This window comes from Diadema antillarum, unplaced genomic scaffold (assembly GCF_040938485.1).
Source record: "Diadema antillarum isolate AM-2024a unplaced genomic scaffold, OU_Dant_1.0 seq00002072_RagTag, whole genome shotgun sequence".
Lineage (NCBI taxonomy): Eukaryota > Metazoa > Echinodermata > Echinoidea > Diadematoida > Diadematidae > Diadema > Diadema antillarum.
The window spans coordinates 171,311-192,519 of NW_027272719.1; the positions used below are offsets into that span (position 1 = coordinate 171,311).

At 39.0% G+C, this 21,209-nt stretch overlaps 1 protein-coding gene across 1 annotated transcript in view; it reads right to left on the reverse strand.

Annotated features, from left to right (window-relative positions):
* The window catches only part of LOC139713819 (sodium-coupled monocarboxylate transporter 1-like), a 52,794-nt gene that overhangs the window by 19,090 nt on the left and 12,495 nt on the right, over nucleotides 1–21,209 (reverse strand). The window contains exon 2 of the mRNA XM_071625524.1: nucleotides 6,980–7,045. Coding sequence (XP_071481625.1) covers nucleotides 6,980–7,045 — 66 coding nt within the window. The remainder of the gene's footprint in view (nucleotides 1–6,979; nucleotides 7,046–21,209) is intronic.

The following is a 21,209-nucleotide window of genomic DNA, read 5'->3' on the forward strand; positions in this document are numbered from 1 at the left end:
TATTCCACAAAGTTTGTTCTGTGATAAAAAAAAAACTAGTGATCTCCATTTGAACTGGTGGATGAAGTTGGCGCTTTTGAGAAAGAAAGCGCTTATGAGAAGAGCAGAGATATTTTTGAGGTATGTATGGAGTAATGATGATATTTTACTGGGAAGAGGATTTTGTCAAATAATGAATTTATTGCGTATAAGAACAACTTGACTTTTTAACATGTTAAAGCAGCATCAGTGGTAGCACCTGGTTGATCATGCTCGATTTGTTATCAAGAATAATTATTGTACAACTAATATATTGACATGGGGGAGACGGTGGGACACTTTCCCTAAACATTGATATCATCGACTACAGAAAGATTAATGAAACACTCAGACAAAGTTTGAGGAAAATCTGACTACCATTCAAACGGTTCGAATGTTTAGAGTCAATAGGGCTTTTTACACTTGTGTTTCTTAACCCCGGACTTTCTCTGACCCAGGACTATCGTTAGTCCCGTACCAATTTTTTCAGCTTTTTACACTCGCCAATTAGTCCCGTACTATCTCTTGTCCGGGGCTAAGGAGAAAACTGACCTTTTTACACTCGTATTTCTTAGCCCCGGACTTTCCAAACCACATGAATATTCATAATTACGCTGTGTACTGTACACGTACACGCACGCACCGGCAGCACTTGATTACCTCGTTTCTGATTGGTCAGTGAGGGTCGGACTTCGTCTCCGTTGCTTAGCCCAGGATTATTTTTTCGTTCTGTTTACACTCACTTGCTTGGCACCGCAATTGCGGTGCTAACCCCTGCTATTTTGCAGGGCCAGATAGTACCGTACTATCGGTGGGGCTAGCCCACTTTGGCAAAAACGAGTGTAAACAGAAAGTGGGCTAAGGATAGTCCCGTACCAACGGTGGGGCTAAGGCCCCCCCCCCCCCCCCCCCCTTAGCCCCACCGTTGGTCCGGGGCTAAGCAAAAATTTACAAGTGTAAAAAGCCCTTAAATTCATTTCACGTGCCGCCATATCTATATAGTCCCTGGTCCATGGTCATTGGGCCCATTATTCAGTGTCAGTTCTGCGATCTTTCTGTCTAATTCTCTTTATTTCTCTTCTCATTCTTTCTCTGCTGGAGTTCTCGCATCCCTTATAATGAATGGTATTCGTGTAAATTGGATTTCCTTTAGAATCGTAAGGGGATCTTTTAGCATTACCATTAACTTGCATTTAAAGTTAACATATCACCGATATTCGTGATATTCGTGAATGTAATCGATTAGCAAAATTTTAGGATGGGAGAAGGTTTTATAATTATCCACTCTGTCTATAAATTTCCAGGCGACCATAAGCATATAAGTTCTCGTCACTCGAACCTGTAACCTGTAACACTATACACTGCCAAGTTGTCGTTCATCATCTGTGAATATATGATCGGGCGGTCTGCGATTTATACGCTAAATAGCGTAGACGATTGTTGGGTGTTGACTCAATGGCCCAAATGTGATATCCGTGTGTGAATCAATCCAACACGGTAAGCAATCAGATCATATTTACCCACGCCGATGAAAATCGGCAGGGGGTTATGTAAAGGGTTCCGTATGTTTGTTACCCACGCCGATGAAAATCGGCAGGGGGTTATGTAAAGGGTTCCGTATGTTTGTTTGTTTGTTTGTTTGTTTGTTTGTTTGTTTGTTTGTTTGTTTTTTTGTTTGTTTGTTTGTTTGTTTGTTTGTTTGTGTACAAGATAACAAGAGAACGGGTAAACGGATTTGCACGAAATGTTCAGGGAATGTTTGGATAATGACAGGAAAGAATCGATTAGATTTTGGTGATAATCGGTTGACCCTTGCAAATTCTGTGTGACCTTGAAGTTTTGACCCCATGGTATAGTGACCATTCCGAAAATTTCCCATTTCTCACTTTGCGATTTTCCGCTACCATACGAAGACATAAACTCCCCAACGATCCGACTTCGCTGCTCAAATGTTCGTAAGAATTCCGAAATTTACGTTTAGGCCTATTTGAGGGACTATGTCCTTCTAGATTTATGAAAGTTCGTTCTCCGTCATCACAAACTGGCCCGTATTTTGATGATTTTTCAAATTAACATTGATTGTTTTTTTCGTTGGAGGAGCATTTTGCTCGGTTGCAGTCACACTGCACGATATGCGTGCTCAATGTCAATGCGTGTGCAAGGCCGCTGAAAATGCATCGCGCTCTACACTGTTGGTGCAAAATTGCACCGGGGACGTTGCGGCGCTCGTTGGTGGCCGAATACTGGTGCAGTAGACATTTGCATTCAACCCTTGCATTGAATAATTCCCGTAGACACTAATCATAGGGGTAATTGCCTAGGGGGTACGTAAATTTTGTTTTTCTTTTTTGCTTTTGTGGATACCATCAAAGATCGTACACTCATACGACCTTTGATATTTGATGATTTTTCAAATTAACATTGATTGTTTTTTTCGTTGGAGGAGCATTTTGCTCGGTCGCAGTCACACTGCACGATATGCGTGCTCAATGTCAATGCGTGTGCAAGGCCGCTGAAAATGCATCGCGCTCTACACTGTTGGTGCAAAATTGCACCGGGGACGTTGCGGCGCTCGTTGGTGGCCGAATACTGGTGCAGTAGACATTTGCATTCAACCCTTGCATTGAATAATTCCCGTAGACACTAATCATACGGGTAATTGCCTAGGGGGTACGTAAATTTTGTTTTTCTATTTTGCTTTTGTGGATACCATCAAAGATCGTACACTCATACGACCTTTGATATCATCACACTCTCGGCTTGCTATAATCAAAATATCCCGCAAGAAAACGGCGTATTTCTCGATTTTTAGCGCTTTTTCCGCGACCCGTCGCGTAGACAATACTCTTAAAACTGGACTTAAAGGACAAGTTCACCCTCATAAACATAAGGATTGAGAGAATGTAGCAATATTAGGAGAACACGTCATTGAAAGTTTGAGGAAAATCGGACAACCCGTTCAAAAGTTATGAATTTTTGAAGTTTTTGTGTAGTAACCGCTGGATGAGAAGACTACTGCAGTGTATGAATAACTTAGATGTCACATGCGTACAACAATATAAGGAAAATATAAAGAGAATTTCACAAAATTCCATCTTTTGAAAAAAGTACATATTCCCTTGACTCGTTACCGACATAATGTTAGGGGTAATATTATTCCCCCTGCTTTTAGAAAGAGACAAGTCAAGTGCTCTTTTATTATGCGAAAAAAGTGAAAATATGTTGAATTTTCTTTACATTTTCTTTATCCTGTTGTACGCATGTGACTCACAAGCTGTAGTAGTCTCCTCATCCAGCGGTTCCATCACAAAAATTTTAAAAATTCATAACTTTTGCATCGATTGTCCAATTTTCCTCAAACTTTCACTGATGTGTTCTTCTAATATTGTTGCATTTTCTCAATCCTAATGTTTATGAAGGTGAACTTGTCCTTTAATTCGCGCGCGCTTGGAAAAGTTCCGATTCTGCACTTTTGACGGTGGAATTTGGGATTTTCGATGGATTTGTGGAGGAGACTTAAGGACTTTCCTGTACGTGAATGAGTGTTAATACCGTATGTGTAATTATGTGATTTGCGTGTGATGTGACTGTAGAACCAAAGATCGTACACTTCAGTGTACGATCTTTGGTAGAACTCACTGGCTGGTGATAAAGCACACTGGCAATTAAGTGGCCGAATTCTGGTAGATGACCGAATGCACATTATGTTTACCCCGACTTTGTACTTAGGCGTGGGTCTGCCGCCTTTGACGGCCCCTCTCTAGTTTGTTTGTTTGTTTGTTTGTTTTTTGTTTTTTTTGTTTTTTTGTTTGTTTGTTTGTTTGTTTGTTTGTTTTTTTGGTTTTTTGTTTGTTTGTTTGTTTGTTTGTTTGTGTACAAGATAACAAGAGAACGGGTAAACGGATTTGCACGAAATGTTCAGGGAATGTTTGGATAATGACAGGAAAGAATCGATTAGATTTTGGTGATAATCGGTTGACCCTTGCAAATTCTGTGTGACCTTGAAGTTTTGACCCCATGGTATAGTGACCATTCCGAAAATGTCTCGTTTCTCACTTTGCGATTTTCCGCTACCATACGAACACATAAACTCCCCAACGATCCGACTTCGCTGCTCAAATGTTCGTAAGAATTCCGAAATTTACGTTTAGGCCTATTTGAGGGACTATGTCCTTCTAGATTTATGAAAGTTCGTTCTCCGTCATCACAAACTGGCCCGTATTTTGATGATTTTTCAAATTAACATTGATTGTTTTTTTCGTTGGAGGAGCATTTTGCTCGGTCGCAGTCACACTGCACGATATGCGTGCTCAATATCAATGCGTGTGCAAGGCCGCTGAAAATGCATCGCGCTCTACACTGTTGGTGCAAAATTGCACCGGGGACGTTGCGGCGCTCGTTGGTGGCCGAATACTGGTGCAGTAGACATTTGCATTCAACCCTTGCATTGAATAATTCCCGTAGACACTAATCATAGGGGTAATTGCCTAGGGGGTACGTAAATTTTGTTTTTCTTTTTTGCTTTTGTGGATACCATCAAAGATCGTACACTCATACGACCTTTGATATTTGATGATTTTTCAAATTAACATTGATTGTTTTTTTCGTTGGAGGAGCATTTTGCTCGGTCGCAGTCACACTGCACGATATGCGTGCTCAATGTCAATGCGTGTGCAAGGCCGCTGAAAATGCATCGCGCTCTACACTGTTGGTGCAAAATTGCACCGGGGACGTTGCGGCGCTCGTTGGTGGCCGAATACTGGTGCAGTAGACATTTGCATTCAACCCTTGCATTGAATAATTCCCGTAGACACTAATCATAGGGGTAATTGCCTAGGGGGTACGTAAATTTTGTTTTTCCTTTTTGCTTTTGTGGATACCATCAAAGATCGTACACTCATACGACCTTTGATATTTGATGATTTTTCAAATTAACATTGATTGTTTTTTTCGTTGGAGGAGCATTTTGCTCGGTCGCAGTCACACTGCACGATATGCGTGCTCAATGTCAATGCGTGTGCAAGGCCGCTGAAAATGCATCGCGCTCTACACTGTTGGTGCAAAATTGCACCGGGGACGTTGCGGCGCTCGTTGGTGGCCGAATACTGGTGCAGTAGACATTTGCATTCAACCCTTGCATTGAATAATTCCCGTAGACACTAATCATAGGGGTAATTGCCTAGGGGATACGTAAATTTTGTTTTTCTTTTTTGCTTTTGTGGATACCATCAAAGATCGTACACTCATACGACCTTTGATATCATCACACTCTCGGCTTGCTATAATCAAAATATCCCGCAAGAAAACGGCGTATTTCTCGATTTTTAGCGCTTTTTCCGCGACCCGTCGCGTAGACAATACTCTTAAAACTGGACTTAATTCGCGCGCGCTTGGAAAAGTTCCGATTCTGCACTTTTGACGGTGGAATTTGGGATTTTCGATGGATTTTTGGAGGAGACTTAAGGACTTTCCTGTACGTGAATGAGTGTTAATACCGTATGTGTAATGATGTGATTTGCGTGTGATGTGACTATAGAACCAAAGATCGTACACTTCAGTGTACGATCTTTGGTAGAACTCACTGGCTGGTGATAAAGCACACTGGCAATTAAGTGGCCGAATTCTGGTAGATGACCGAATGCACATTATGTTTACCCCGACTTTGTACTTAGGCGTGGGTCTGCCGCCTTTGACGGCCCCTCTCTAGTTACACTGTGTCCTCCTAGCCACTATCGTGTTATCTTTCTCGAGGAGTCTTTGTATCAGATCAAGTGTAGGAAGAAGACAGAAGTGAGCAGAATAAGGGTTAGAGCAAAGGGCATGTGTACTTGAAGAGTTACTATTATTCAATGAGGTGGGCGATACAGACTTTCCGTTCGCTTACACTGCGTCGCCTGTCTTTCCCGTGTACTACTGTTCCATCCTAGTTATTGGTTTGTTTGCTTTGGTTTGTGGCTGTTTAGTGTTCTGTTTTGTCAATCCATCAGTAGTGCTTCTAGGTATTTTGACTAAAGCATAATCACTGTGACTCATTGTTGACTATCAAAACCATCCCCCAATCCTGATATCTGGAATGCCATGTTTTGCACTAAATTTCGACTGTTTTGAGTCACTTGTTGTGATATCAGCAAAGACTTTGAATCCACTGTGAATCCACAGATCATGGTGTCCATGCTGGAAGGAACACAGTGTCTCACAGTGTAAAACACAATGTGGAAAACAATGTGAACACAGTGTGAACTCTGTGTGAAATCTCTTCACGATGTTAAATTTGAGCATCTTAACAATGTAAACACAGTGTAAATCATCAGTATCTATTGTGTAAAACAGATCATTACTATGTAAACTTTGTGTGAAAAACCACGTCACAGCGTAAAATCCGCTTCACAGCGTAAAATCCGCTTCGAGTTTTCACACAGTCGACTATGTGAACACAATGTGAACACACTGTGGGACATTGTGTTCTTTCCAGTAGGAATAAGCCTCACACGCAGTGATGATATAAGTCATAACACTAGCCTCTATTCAAGCTACATGGAGAACATCATTAAAAACAATAACAATTAAGACAGGTCATTTCTTGTCAAATCATGTCGTCAACTTGTACAGCTGAAGTAATACTCGTAATTTTTCATTACAGATTCGCTGGTTCTTGACACATCTACTATAATTGTCCAAACCAATATTGTTAGCACCGTTCAAATGTGTACAGAATGTCCCAAAAAAATTACAATCGGATTTTTGCATTGATAACATCCAATATGATTAAACCGTCTGAATGCTACTCTAGGGTCTTAAAATATAACATTTTATCTCTATTTTGCAGAAAACCCTATTCAATTTGGTTAAGCGGACACAGAGAAATGTGGATTGTTGTAAAGCATGTCATGAGTCTGATTCTTCCAAGTTTATCACTTGAATGGGGGACATACGGTAAAGTGCTTTGACTTCCCAAACTCACCATTTGAGCAAAGAAAACCAACGTTCCCAGGATCCTTGTCGGTCGGTTGAACCGCATCTCCAGGTACTGAGGAATACAGAAAAGAAAAGAAAAGAAGCAGAAGATTGAGGTTAGTCGAGAGTTGATAGGGAGCACAGTTTCTTTTCCTAGACGCGTCATTTTGTAGTGTCACCGTTTGTAACACACAAACACATACATACCGCATACACCAAGAATTTAGTGTACACACATACAAATCACTTAGACACTCCTGTCGTCATTAAAAACTGATTGGATGAATCTTTGAGAGAAAGGTAACACTGTTCGGGATTGTGTTCTTTAGGATGCAATCATGATTTACATGAAACAACCAATATGCAGGCCTGAGGTATCATGACTGACTCCTGACCAAATCAACATAGTGCAAGCCAAATCAGGCGATATATACTTCTACACTTATCAGTCAGGCACAGGCGCAGAAAACTGCGCCTGTCGAAAAGAGCCGAATTCTGCTATCATGAATATGATAATGACAATACCCATCATGCAACGCGATGCTCATAGTGTAAAAGGCATGGGGAAAATTTTGGTGATGAAGACACCAAATCGATACTAATTTTGTAGCAAAAATTGAACCCTGACACTTTTCTGATTTTTCATCTGTAGTAAGCCAAATACCTGATCTTGCATAGGAATCCTTTCTAGGGGAAAAAAACCTTGACAACTGGAGTAATTCTGGTCGGAATACATAATTAGGTAAATGTTTTTTGAATGACCAACGGTTTGCTGTCTTATTAGCCTTGCGCAACAGGCAATTGAATAGTGTAACAGAATTGTTATCTTAAACAGCTGGTAGGGGCACTCTTTCCCTTTCTCTCCCCCAGCACACCACCTCTCATGTCTTAACACATCATCTGTTTCCCCCTCTCTCTTCTGCCTGGTACTCTCCCCGGCAGGTTGGGTTCTTATCGGTGTTATATGTAAACATTGGGCAGCAGTTTAAAACAAAGAACGTTTTGTGAAAGTGCGAGCCTCACATCTCTGTGGGGCCTGTACCTCCCTGGTGTTGAACTGACCATGGGCAAAGAACAGAGGCAGGGGCTATGCGGTGGGTATGAAAGGCTGTCACACTGCAGTTTTAGATGAGATTCCAGAGAGACAGAGTTATATTACAGATCCCATAGTTTTACCAGAGTTATCAGAGTTATTTGCAGATGATTTTGCAATTAAAGGCAGCATAACAGCTTTACAACAAGGTAATCACAATTACTCCTACTTTTCATTCTTACTAGCATATTTCTTTGAATATGAATGAGCTAAGTATGGTCAATGTGGTGAGAGCTACATCTTTATTCTGTGCATGGCGTCTGTTTGTGAGAGCGTGTGGCTCTGTGATATGCCTTATGACGAATGCCGCATTTCGACAGATGGTGATACAGTGCAATATACATGGTATACTATCGTGTTTTTTATTCTAAGGACGTTCAAGACCTGTCACTTTGACTGTCTTGCATACGTAGAGCACTGCACATCAGTGGAACAGGCTGGGAGGATGGGGGGGGGGGGGTGGGAGGGAGAGAGATGTAGGAAACAGTAACGAGCGCCTGGTACACAGACGGTACCAACGGAACCGACTGTTCGCAGAAACTACGAGAATCGATTGTAGCGGGCACACTTGCTCGGCGCTCGGGCGGATAACCCCAAAGTAGCAGTTTTCTGCGCCTGGTGGGAGGCGCAGTTTTCTGCGCCTGGGCCTGACTGCTTATGGTAGATGAAACATATCAAAGGTATATGCCTATAATGATCGTCCAATGCGAAAACCTGAATTTGTTGATTATTTTTAGACATTTCATGTGTTTCATCTAAACTCCTTGAATAGACTGCATCATTATCAAATAGACTATTAAAGGATTATTCCATGCATAGTGTGAATGCATGAATGTATTTAGGGCATCATATAAGGATTTCCAAACAGAAATTGTAAATTTGGAAGGCGATTCCTTGTCATGATTATGATTACCAGACCAGTACGTATACAGGCATAAGATTAACCTACTGTTAATGTTGACACCTACATAAACTCCTCTGAGGAAGAACCTGTGAGCTTTTAAATGGGGATGGAAAATTTTTAGAGTCCAGGACCGAATGTTCTTCCAAAGAAGATTTTATTTCATAACTTAACAGCTGTGATGGAATGAGCAGAAGTTGAAGCAAATCAACTTGTAAGTTTTAGAAAACAAGATATCTAATCTATCCGATTCATATGATACTATAGGGATTTGGAATACGCATACTTAAGTGTTAACATTGATCAGTAATGATACAATGATATCGACAATTTCTATTGCAGTGTGCATTGTTAATTTCTATTACAAAGTGTGGATCGTTTTCCTGATATATATATACATGTATAATATATATATATATATATATATACATATATATATTTTCACGATTTGTCTTTTTTTTCCAAAAGGCTCAATATCATGAATTAAAAAAGAAAATGCATACTTTGTACTCTGTATTACTTTTTGTTGTTGACGGAAATAAATTAATTTGAATTGAGTTGAATTGACAGTGATGAGATTATTGATGGTGATTCATATACGTGTTGATGGTTGTTGGAAAAAATTGTTCTTGGTTTCTTAGTGGCGTCACAAGCGCTATACGCATACTGTACTGATATGAGTACCTCATCATGTGCCTATACAACTATACAAGTATGAACTCAAATTTTCACCGTTGATACACTTACTGTACCCCCTTGGTACGTTTCCAAGCATGTTAGCAACATATAGGGCACACATGCCAAGTCCAATTTAGAACATCTTCCAACTTCATAACGAGGAATCCGTTCATGTGCACAATACAGATTAGATAAAGGACTTTGAAACCTGAACGTTTATTTAAAGGGGATGGCTAGTAACTGATCAGTTGGAATCAGTGGGAATGCTGGAGGTGATTGTTCCAATCCTTGTGGGATTCATTTAAGAGTACATTATATATCTATTGTTGTGTGAAAATTATTTGCTTCAGAATGGTCTCATATTAAAGCAATATGCAGTTTAATCACCCCGTCACTGTATATACAGGCATGCTAACCTGGAAACACAACAATATATATATATAATGTACTCTTAAATGAATCCCACAAGGATTGGAACAATCATCCCCCAGCATTCCCACTGATTCCCACTGATCAGTTACTAGCCATCCCCTTTAAAGCGTGAACTGATAAAACGTAGATCATGATCCCTTGACCAAAAGTCTGCAGTAGAGGGACATTATAAACGAAAGAACAATAGGATTTCATATTACTATTCATCGTTTGCTGTGTGTAACTGGAACATTTGTACTGGACAAAAATCTGCAATATTCTCATCTCACTTATGTTGTATGATAAGTTGATAGGATGACAGTGTTGCCTAAATGTCAATCTACTTGTGTAATATTTTGTTATAATAATAATGATTTCATTTGTCATTGTTTGCATCTGTGGCATTGGTGTTGAGATATATTTGCTTGAATGCAGAAATAAACCAAGCCAAAAATTAAAAAACAAAACAAAAACAACAACAAAAACAAGTGCAGTAATCTTCTCATCTATCCGTGGCTGCATCAAAATTTTAAAAGATTCATAACTTCCAAACGGATTGTCCGATTTTCCTGAAACTTCTACTGATATTGCTGCATTCCATCAATCCACATGTTATATATTTGGATTTCATTCTCCATAATCTGTTTAGTCAGTTTCTTCCAAACCGAGGCGGTCGGAAGGACTCTTCTTCCTTTTCTTTTCTTTTTTTTTCTTTTTATGGTCGATCTTCAACCTGCTCGGGGCAATTTGTTCATGTTTGCTCTTTTTAAATATCACATAATTCCCTCCTAATCAAGGAGATGTCAAACATGTAGGTCGATAAAACCTTGCAAGAGTGTAGTCGTGACTGATCTCATAACCCCGAAACAAAAACTTATCGCCAAAGGATCGTGATAGCAAGGCAACGCCCATCGAGGACGAAACATTGAACGGGAAGAAAAATATTGTGTTTGGCAATACCTACGCACAATAAAGATTATAATATCAAAAACATTCAAACCATAAATAAAACGTATAAATCGACATGAAAATATTTAACCGCGGGTAAGTGAGATCCGTTATTATCTCAAAGTTCAATGCAACATCAGCGAACTCGATCCTGCTTTAAAAAGATAAAGAATGATAGGCCGTGGACAGTCCTATGATGTAAGTAACACTAAATAGCAATAAGGCATACGACATAAAAAGGGATGGTATCATTTTGGTTGAGATTGGAATTCAGGTTATTTACTTTTTCGATATTTGCTACAAACCACTTCTATGAACTATTAAAGATCATTTACAATTCTAAGCGGAATTAAAGGTTTATTTGATTAAAATCGGTTTTGAAATGGCTGAGATATCGAAAAATAAAGTAAAACAAAGTGGTCCTTATAAAAGCTGGATCCCACCTTTTATAAAGACCACTTTCGCTCAGCCATTTCAAAATTGATTTTAATCAGGTATACTTTGAATCCCTCTTAGAATTGTAGAATTGTATGCTCTTTGATATTTCGTATAAAGGGGTTTATAATAACCTCGAAAAAAGTTAGAACTTCATGAATTTTCATCTCAACCAAAACTATACCATCCCTTTAATGAATTTAAGCCTTATTGTGTCAAGGACTTTGGATAGTGTATACAATGCTATGAGAATCTCTCGGGCACTCAAAGCAAACAAAAGGTTAAGGATATAAGAGATAAAGCGCTACTGTTATTTTCCTATTAAAAAAAAAACTCATTCAACATTAGTCCCGTAATGATTAGAAAAGAATTATGGTTAGCCAAAGATCTGATTTCTGAGGCTAACAGGTGCACAGAAAACACCGACTCCTTTGATATTAGACGACATGAGCATACAACATCAAAGAACATAACACTATGGAAGGGTACGGTAGATTTGAAGCAGGTGTGGAAATGTTAAAGTCAATTGACTTGAGCTGGACTCATGAAAGATTTTGTAAATAGTTGCATCAAGGACATCAAAGTAATTGGCCATTCATAGATTGACATACTATAGGAAAATCGACATCCTATCTTTAAGAAGTGTTATATCTAGCAACTGTAAAACAATACTCAGTTTACTAGCTGATCATCTCAGAAGACACGTACGAATATTAAAGTAAAATCAACAGAAATGATTAAACAAGCAACAAAATTAATGAGTGATTTCTTTGTGAGTGTAGCATAGTAAGTAAACAATTCAGGAGAAAGATTGCCACAACCGGGATATGATTTGGGGTCATAAAAGGACTAGAGAATGCAAATATACTCAATTTACTGGATTCTAATAAGCAATGCATTACGAGAAGCGTGGACACGCGATCAATATAATAGCAGTCTGGTCGTGATGCAATATAATTATGTACATGTACTTCACTTAACAAGGAATGGCTTGGTCGTGATCGAAAGAGAAAAATAAAACGAACAATCACGTGAGTACATGCATGGTCGTTTTATTTTTGAATGTCATTAAGTTAGAGGACAACCGAACGCAATGAGTAAAACAATGTAAGTACACCGATGCAGAGCCACAACAAAATGTTATTCATTCGATATGATATTCGTGGGGCGCTATATGGCACAGCGGACAAGACTCCCCACTCCCAATCGGAGGAACCGAGTTCGATATTACCGCCCAGCTGCCTACGTCCTTGGACAAGATGTTTTTACCCACCATGTCCCTCTCGACCCAAGTGTACAAATGGGTACCTGGCAACGCTAGGGTAGTAGTAATGGCAGGACCATCTGGAAGAGCAGTGGCAATACTGAAGAGGCTACCCTGGATACAGAAGACCTGATATCATTATTCTGGCTGATGCCATGTAAATGGCGGAAACCAAACAACTGAACTGCTTGGTGAACTGTCAAAGTATCAATTTTCACGTTACATGTGAAATCGCACAATCTTACAGAAATGTTCATTACGAAATGATGGCTTGGTTCAAATAGACAACTGACAACAATCACAGTCTCATAATAGGCTTTCGTCTTTTTATGTCAGCTTGTGTTCCCAAGCCTTGCCTGACGTAGCAATCTTCAAATAAGCACCGAGTAGGGCAAATTAATCACCAAGAATGACAGCTTTTAAGAGGCTTGCGATCGTATGTATAATGCTGGTGCTTCAAAGGCTTGCATGACTTGGCAGGCATCACATATAAGCATAAGCATATAAGACAAACATAATGGCGCGTCCTCAGTTTGCCCTGCAGTCGCAATATTTCTTGGTGGAAGAAAGTGTGTACACTGTAAAAACATCGGTGTTAGATTTAACACCACGGGTGTTAAATCTAACGCCGATCAAACTTCAATAAAGGACCACACCCACAGGTGTTAAAAATGCACTGTGATGATGTTGAAAAGTGTTCACCTGACACTTCGTGGTGTTAATTTGACACTGTACCTGGTGTTATTTTGACACTGTACTGGTGTTAATTCAAAAATGACACCACATGGTGTTGATTTGATATTTGTTGGTGTTAATATCAATGGTTTAACACCCGTCCAGCTTCAATAAGAGACCACACCAGCTGGTGTTACTTTGGTGTAAATTTATTTTCACATTTTTTCTAAAATCTAGTATTTTAATGTAAAATTCTTGATCGTCTTGTTTAAATCAAAAATCAACAAGAAGTGCAGTTACTAAGCAACTCTTCAAAAAAACAGTTTAAAATTTGGAAATGACACCTGGAGGTGTTAATTTAACACCATAAATGAGCACCGATAATTTAACACCAGCTCGGTGTTCACTATTTAACATCGGACTTTTTGCAGTGTAGTGTCAAAGCACTATGGCAGAAGTCTCGAGACGCTTCTCAAAGTCAGACAGTCGAGTCAGGTGCACTTTTAGGCAAACTGTTTATAAGAACTTTGCTAAAGTACAACAGAACGGGAACCCCAGGACATCCTGTCGTCAAAGATCACATGAGTGTGGGTATGTGTGTTTGGGGGAGGAAGGGGTATGATGTGTGTTTTTCATGTATTGCGTGATTTGTATATTTTATGGACTCCTTTTTTTCATAAGGTCGACCACATGACTGTGAATCAATGTCGCTGTATGATGATTACATTATGATTTGAATGAAATCTTGATAAACATTAAAAAGTGTGTGAGGGTGAGTGTGTGACTGACTGAATATTTCCATTCCATTTCATTTTTTGAATATTCAATTTCCTTTCAATTATTTAATTTCAAACAAAAATGCAACTACAGTATGAAATTATACACATACACATAATTATACGAAATCAATATACATGTACCTCATTTCAGATAATAAAAGGAAATGTTGCGCAAGGAACTACAATCATATACAATGTGACTTTACTGTATGAAAGAAAAGATGTTGGGAATGGTGCGGACGGCTGAAACCCTTAGCTTGTAATTTGCAGTCCCTTTATGTACAGTAACTAATTCCTGAAGTTGCTGACGTTACTGAAATCACTGACGAAGATCGCTTTCTCTGCAGTCTTAATTGTTATGTTCAGTTTAGTTTCAGTTTAGTTTCAGTTTAATTTATTTTGCACAAAGCATTGTAAGAAGGTACAAGATGAGATACAAATATAAGAAGTTCCCAGACAGCATACAATGAGAAATAACGTGGCGGTATGACTACATACACAGACAATGCCATTGGTGAGGGAAGCAGTAAGAAAGGAAAAAGCCCCTGTGAGTAGCTGACCATGTGCTGTAACATGCATACCTTTGATAGATTAACTATTAAAAAAAAATGTCAGTTAAGTTTATAAAACAGAGCAAGTCAAAACAAGTCTTGTTCCATAGTCTTTCCTTTAGTAAGTGTTATTTTTTTCCTAGTCTCGTTTTATGTTCATTCGTGCGTGTGTGTGTGCGTGTGCGAGTGTCTGTGTCTGTCTGTCTGTCTGTCTGTCTGTTTGTTACTCTGTCTTTTCAGTGGAATTCCAGACCCCCCTTTTTAAATTCTGTGCTATAACTTATTTTTCTATTGATGTTTTTTTCCAGAGGGGCCCACATTCTATACTGTACAAGCATTGGGGTTTTTTTCAGTGCTCCTTCAATTTTTCGAACTTCGCACGATTATTGTTTACTTCATTTTGAACTCTTCAGTTTTCCATGACAATGTATAATTACTATAAGCAGGGCTCGACACTAACGGTGGCCCGGTGGCCCGGGGCCACCAAAAATGAAAGTCGGGCCACCAAATTTTTAAAAAGGGCAAATTTGGTGGCCCGCCTCGGGCCACCAAAATTTTTTGAAAAGTATGTCAATAAATTCGTAACTTTTTGCGCCGGAAATTAGCAGTTAAATTTGTTTAAAGGATGGATGAAAAGGACTGAATGAGTGCCTGAGAGTGAGTATTGCAAGTTTGTTGAAGTTTATTTATGAGTAGATATGTCCAACTTCTAATTCTTACTATCATAAAACTTGAATATTTGACTCATTAAAAAAAAGAACTTTTACTGTTTTTTATTGTTTTTTGGAGGGACACCAAATTTTTCTCTCGGGCCACCAAAAATTTGAAATTTAGGATTTTAGTGGCCCCATCGGGCCACCAAACAAAAAAGTTAGTGTCGAGCCATGCTATAAGGTTCCAAAATTAATCATTTTACATTGTTTTGCTTACCTTATTCTCTGATATCAGACAATGTGATATCATGTACATGTGCTTGTCGAAAACTTAAACAAATTTTAGATTGAATTGACAGTGAATTGACTGAACTAACAAAACTAAGACAGATTGCCAAGTAAAACAAAATGCACAGCCGCACACACTAATATGCAAATATCAGCTCTCTTAAAACGTTTTGATATGTGTGGCCTGATTTAACTTGTTACAGATTTTATTTCGGTCTGCAAAGGCTGAATCGATACCCAAATCTATACTGTTTTACTCAAACATCACATAACCATTACCATACATAATATATGTGCAAGTCGATTTTTGCACTGTCTAAACAATATCTCCTTTTCATCCAAGTGTGAACACATAGAAATTATACCAAATGATGTGGGGGAAGAAATTCACAAGATTTAAGATATTTCATGGGTCACAGATTAAAAAAAAAAAGATCAGGAATGGCCTGGTTTGACTTACACGGTAATATATCATATATGAGAAAGAGAGAGAGAAAGAGAGAGAGAGAGAGAGAGAGAGAGGGGGGGGGGGGGGGGGGAGAGAGAGCAGAATCAACCAACTCCATCTCCCTCTAAACCATCTTTTCCGGTAATAGGTCTACAGGTTCTTTTTTTAAAGAAATCTTTGAATCAAATATCTAAATATCGGGTACTATGTATCTATGATATATTCACTTTACTTTCAAGCACATGGAATGGCATTTAATCATTTACTAAGCACACTGTGATGAACCCATGTTGTATAGTTACGTTGTTGAGTTACCAGTGAGGTGTATTGGTATACTCGCGCTTCTGGCACCAAGGAGAAGATTGACCCTTGGACTTTTTGATCCACGCGATGATCTCATCTTGGCTATCAAGGTCAACTTACTGACACCTGATTGATATTTTATGTGAAAAGTTTACAAGGGAGCGCAGACTCAGGGGACTGTATGGGTGATTTCATGTAACATGGGTTACGGGTTCTAGAAAGAACTTCTTTGATAGACTGCCGTTGGTACCATTAGATATTATACATGACATAATTAAGCAAGACCCTTTTGTAGAATGAGTTCTTCCGCACCAGATTTGCATCTAAGTGCCAAAACAAGCATAAGCATAATATAATACAAGGAGAGGTCTATTATATACTCTCCTCTACAATAGTTTGACAGAGTAGCATTGCAACATGTATTTTTGTGTTCCAACGTGAATAGAATTTAGGCCTATTTCATCCAGGTTATGAAGTTGACAGGAACATTTTTTTTTCATCATACAGCGTTAGGACCGTGCATAAGATTCAGGGAAAAACTTCAAGCTTCAAGCTTCAAGGGAGAAAATATTTCACCGGGTTCAACATGTATTATCAATGTCAAAATTACCAAAGTTTGCTGTTTTTCGTTGAAGCAAACTTAAACTACCATCAGAAGATTTTCCCCCTCGACTATGTATATTTCACAGGACAGAATGCTTTGTATCTACTATACAGGGAACGGTATAGTTACATGCAATGTTGCTCAGTTATAGACTCGGGAACTGATTCAAACTGTGGCATATAGATAAGACTCTCGACTCCCAATCGGAGAACCCGAGTTCGATTCCCGCCCAGTGCTTACGTCTTTGGACAAGATGATTTTACCCACCACGTCCCTCTCGACCCAGGTGTACGAATGGGTACCTGGCAACGCTGGGGTAATAATAATGGCAGGGCCCATTTTTAAAGCAGTGGCAGGACCGAAGAGGCTACCCTGAATAAACAAAACATATTATTATTATTTTTTTTTATTATCATTACCATTATTATCATTATTTATATTATTATCATTATTATTGTTGTTGTTATCCATTATTATTGTTATTATTATTATTATTACTATTATCATCATTGTTATTATTATTATTATTATTATTTATTATTATTATTATATATTATAAACTCGGGTCCTTCGGTTCTGGAGGCAGACGCGCTACCGACTAAGCCAAATCACCGCTTTTGACACCCCTTACTAAACTGGAGGTCCGAAAGAAAGGCTTCTTTGGACGGACAGAATCAAAAACCACGCAGTCAGCATCGGGAAATAACCGGTCAGACGTATACACTGAGTGTGGACCATGGCCCACTTGTACCCTTAATTGTTTGCACTTCTTATGCAATATAGTCAACATACATCATAATTCAATTCAATTCAATTCATATTCAAACCAATTTACATTTATTTCTCCGACAATTTCTTTCAAGAACTTCTTGAGGAATACAATGTTCAAAATAAAATACAATAACACAGATTTTGGTTGAATAGTATTTGCTGAGGATGTCAAATGTTCAAACAATATTAATAAATCATATAGAAGCAAAATAAAGTGAATTGTTGCATTTTCACAAACATGACATGTTCCACGTTGCAAAGGCCGTCACACACACACACACAGACACACAAACACACAAACATAATGTATTGATGTTTGACGAGATGTCAGTCCTTTTTTGACAGAACGACTGAAAACTATTCTAAACGACCTACTCGCAAAAAGGGGCGAAATGGTACCAGTGTGTATGTGTGTGGGGGGGGGGGGGGGATGCACGAATGGCCAGGCTTTATTTAACTTTAGTAAAAAATACAATTAAAGTAACCATGGAGTAGTGTGCAGAAAAAGTGGGAAAAAGCTAGTGAATACAAACTATCGGATATGTTAATTGCGTGCACGTCTTATATTTTCATGATAGGTATCACGATTTATGGGGAAAGTCGTCTTTAGGTATTCAAATTTGAATCTTACTACCCGGCATGTCAGTGCAAAATCATTCGTGACTTTGTTACCTCGTTTGCACTCGTGATATTGAGGCTTAAAAACAGAGGCAGAAAGAACCGACTGACAGCCAGGCCGCTGAGGATGTAGGCGAAGGCGAAGAGCCAGAACATGCAGCCATAGATGTAGTTCTCGGCGGGCGTTCCCAGAACGGTGACGGCGGAGATGAAACTGGCGACGAGAGAAAGGCTGACGGGAATCGGGTGCATGTTTCGATCAGCGAGGAGGAACTCTTTCGTCGTGCTCTGCTTCCCGCCGGTGCAGCCATAGTAGACGCCGATGCCGGCGGAGATGCCGAGACAGACGCTGAACACGGCGTAGTCCGCGGGCTCAAACGTCCCCACATTGTAGTACGTCATCGTGTTCGTTTTATCGATACCACTTCGATCCAAGACTGGGCCGAATTCGTCGTCAGTATGAAGTCTCTCGCACGTCACTTCGTTTCCTTTCCCTTGGATTTTAGTTTCTCTCAGCGAATATTTACATATACTGTCAAAATACGATCATTGATCCACCCTTCTCAACATTACTCTTCTCAAAATCACTCTTTCGCGAGGTGGGTGATTGTTGAATTCCTTACGACGAACATTGAGGAGTCGCAGAAGGCACTTGCGGCTATATCTGCATGCATTGACTCTTTCTCATCGATAACATTTGAGAGTATATGCTCTAGTACTGACAGTCCTCCAGTCCAATTTCGGCCCACGATTATGATTGGTTAACCGCCATTAGCTGAACATCATTCCAGGGGGCCTGGTCTCTTTATATGGAGATGTCACATCCAGTAAAAGTAGACTAAGTGGCCCAAGTGGGGGTAATATTAGCGAATGTGCTCTTCACCTCTGCGTTAAAACATAAACAACATCATGGCATGTCTGGCATGTCTGGCACGGCACAATCGTCAAAGATGCTTGGCAGAGCTTCAATGTTCTTCCGGTGTCGGAGAAAAAGCAATCTAGCACATGTCAGTCGCTTGTAGTTGTATCAATAGATGAATCCATGTTTGCAGATAACACTTTCGCCTCAGCAGGAGAGGCGTCAGTAACACTGATACAGGAAACTATTCCAAACTCATAAACGAAGCAAAACAGCAGAAGTAAAGACGTCTTCACAAAGTGTAATGATACCAAGTCTCGCTTCTGTAAATGTTTTGGGTTATGATGACGTTCAAGCCACTTAACTAGACCTGGCTTCTAGACGTTTTACCCACTACTACGATGGGTCTACTCCTATTAGACGCAATGCTTAACACCATTCACATAATTCTGTTTACCCAAAGCCCAGTTATAAGGTGTGCTTTTTTTTTTTCAAATCTGATTTGTTCTCTTATTTTATACTGCTATTTAAATGTCACTGATACAGAAATCTTTCTATAATTGTTTCAGTCACTCATCGATTTTCGGGATCAGCAATAAGACTAATATGAATAACATCTTTTTCTCTCTCTCTCTCCCTCCCCCTCTCTCTCTCCCTCTCTCTTTCTTTCTTTCTTTCTTTCTTTCTCGCTCTCCCTCTCTCCCTCTCTCTTCAGGGAAGCCATGTTTATCAGTTAAGGGTGTACCGAGTCATTTCCAAACATTAAATACTGATAAGAACTCTTGAACTTCGAAATATACATGTTAATCTTACGAAACCCTATTAAAGACATTCACTTGAAGTGTAACGATCTTAGTTGGGTTTCACAACAAATGAACATTTATGAATAAAAATGGGTCCATTTCAATAAATTCATCGAATAGGCCACTGTTATTTAGTTTGATATAACATCATAATCATGTGATATATAGAGAAAACTCAAGCACTAAGTATCTCATTATCCTTTAAAAAAAATATTTCAAGTAATATTTTTCTTATCTTAAACGCTTAACCCAAGTAGAGCATTTGAAATCTTTCATGTTAGTCTGTCTTTGTTAATCTGACGAAACATATTTTAGAAGGACATGTTACAGAACGAGGCTGTGATATATTTGTAAAACTTTATTGACCTCGATTCTGCGTTGAAGTCAAAACGACGTCATATGTTTTAATATCCTTGCTAATCGACATATTTCTTATCAGCTTAATTACCGAAGCACTCGATGCAGCAAGCCCTTTGTCAATACCTTGAACAAGTGATGATCACAGAGCGCCTGGGCAGTAAACAGAAATCAACATTTGTTTCCAATCATTCGCAGGAGAAGTGGGAGGACATTTAACTTCAAGTACTTGGCAGATTAAGATAAATATAGCAAAAAGAAAATACACAAAACAAGATAGGGCATGGTTCCCAATGACATAATAACTTCTGTAGTAAAAAAAAATGTTGCAAAGCTTGTGGAAAAGGGTTGAACGTTTTCCTAAATTTTCTCTTTGATAAAGACTAAAGACCTATTGACATTTGTACAACACGCAAGGGGTTGATGAATTTGTATTTCTACATAATCAAGTTGTGAATACACTTGCATAATATATATCATGTCATAATGTTTAATCCAATACGGCGTATTCCTACTATACACCTCAAAATAGACTTATTCATCTAGATATGGAAGGAAATTCAATTCGGTCAAATTGGTTTAATACGCATACAACACTGTTTAAAGCGACGAGGAAATGAGGAAATTTTGTCATGTTTATAATTATCATTTTGCTTTTGTAATTGGCGCAAGCCATTTTTTGTTTTTGAGCGATAGCAGGCTCTTGTATGTTCATTATGCTAGTTCAAGTGTATCCAAGCGGCATCCCTCTGTAAACAACTGCAGTATATAAGACACTGATAATTCTTCAAGCAATTA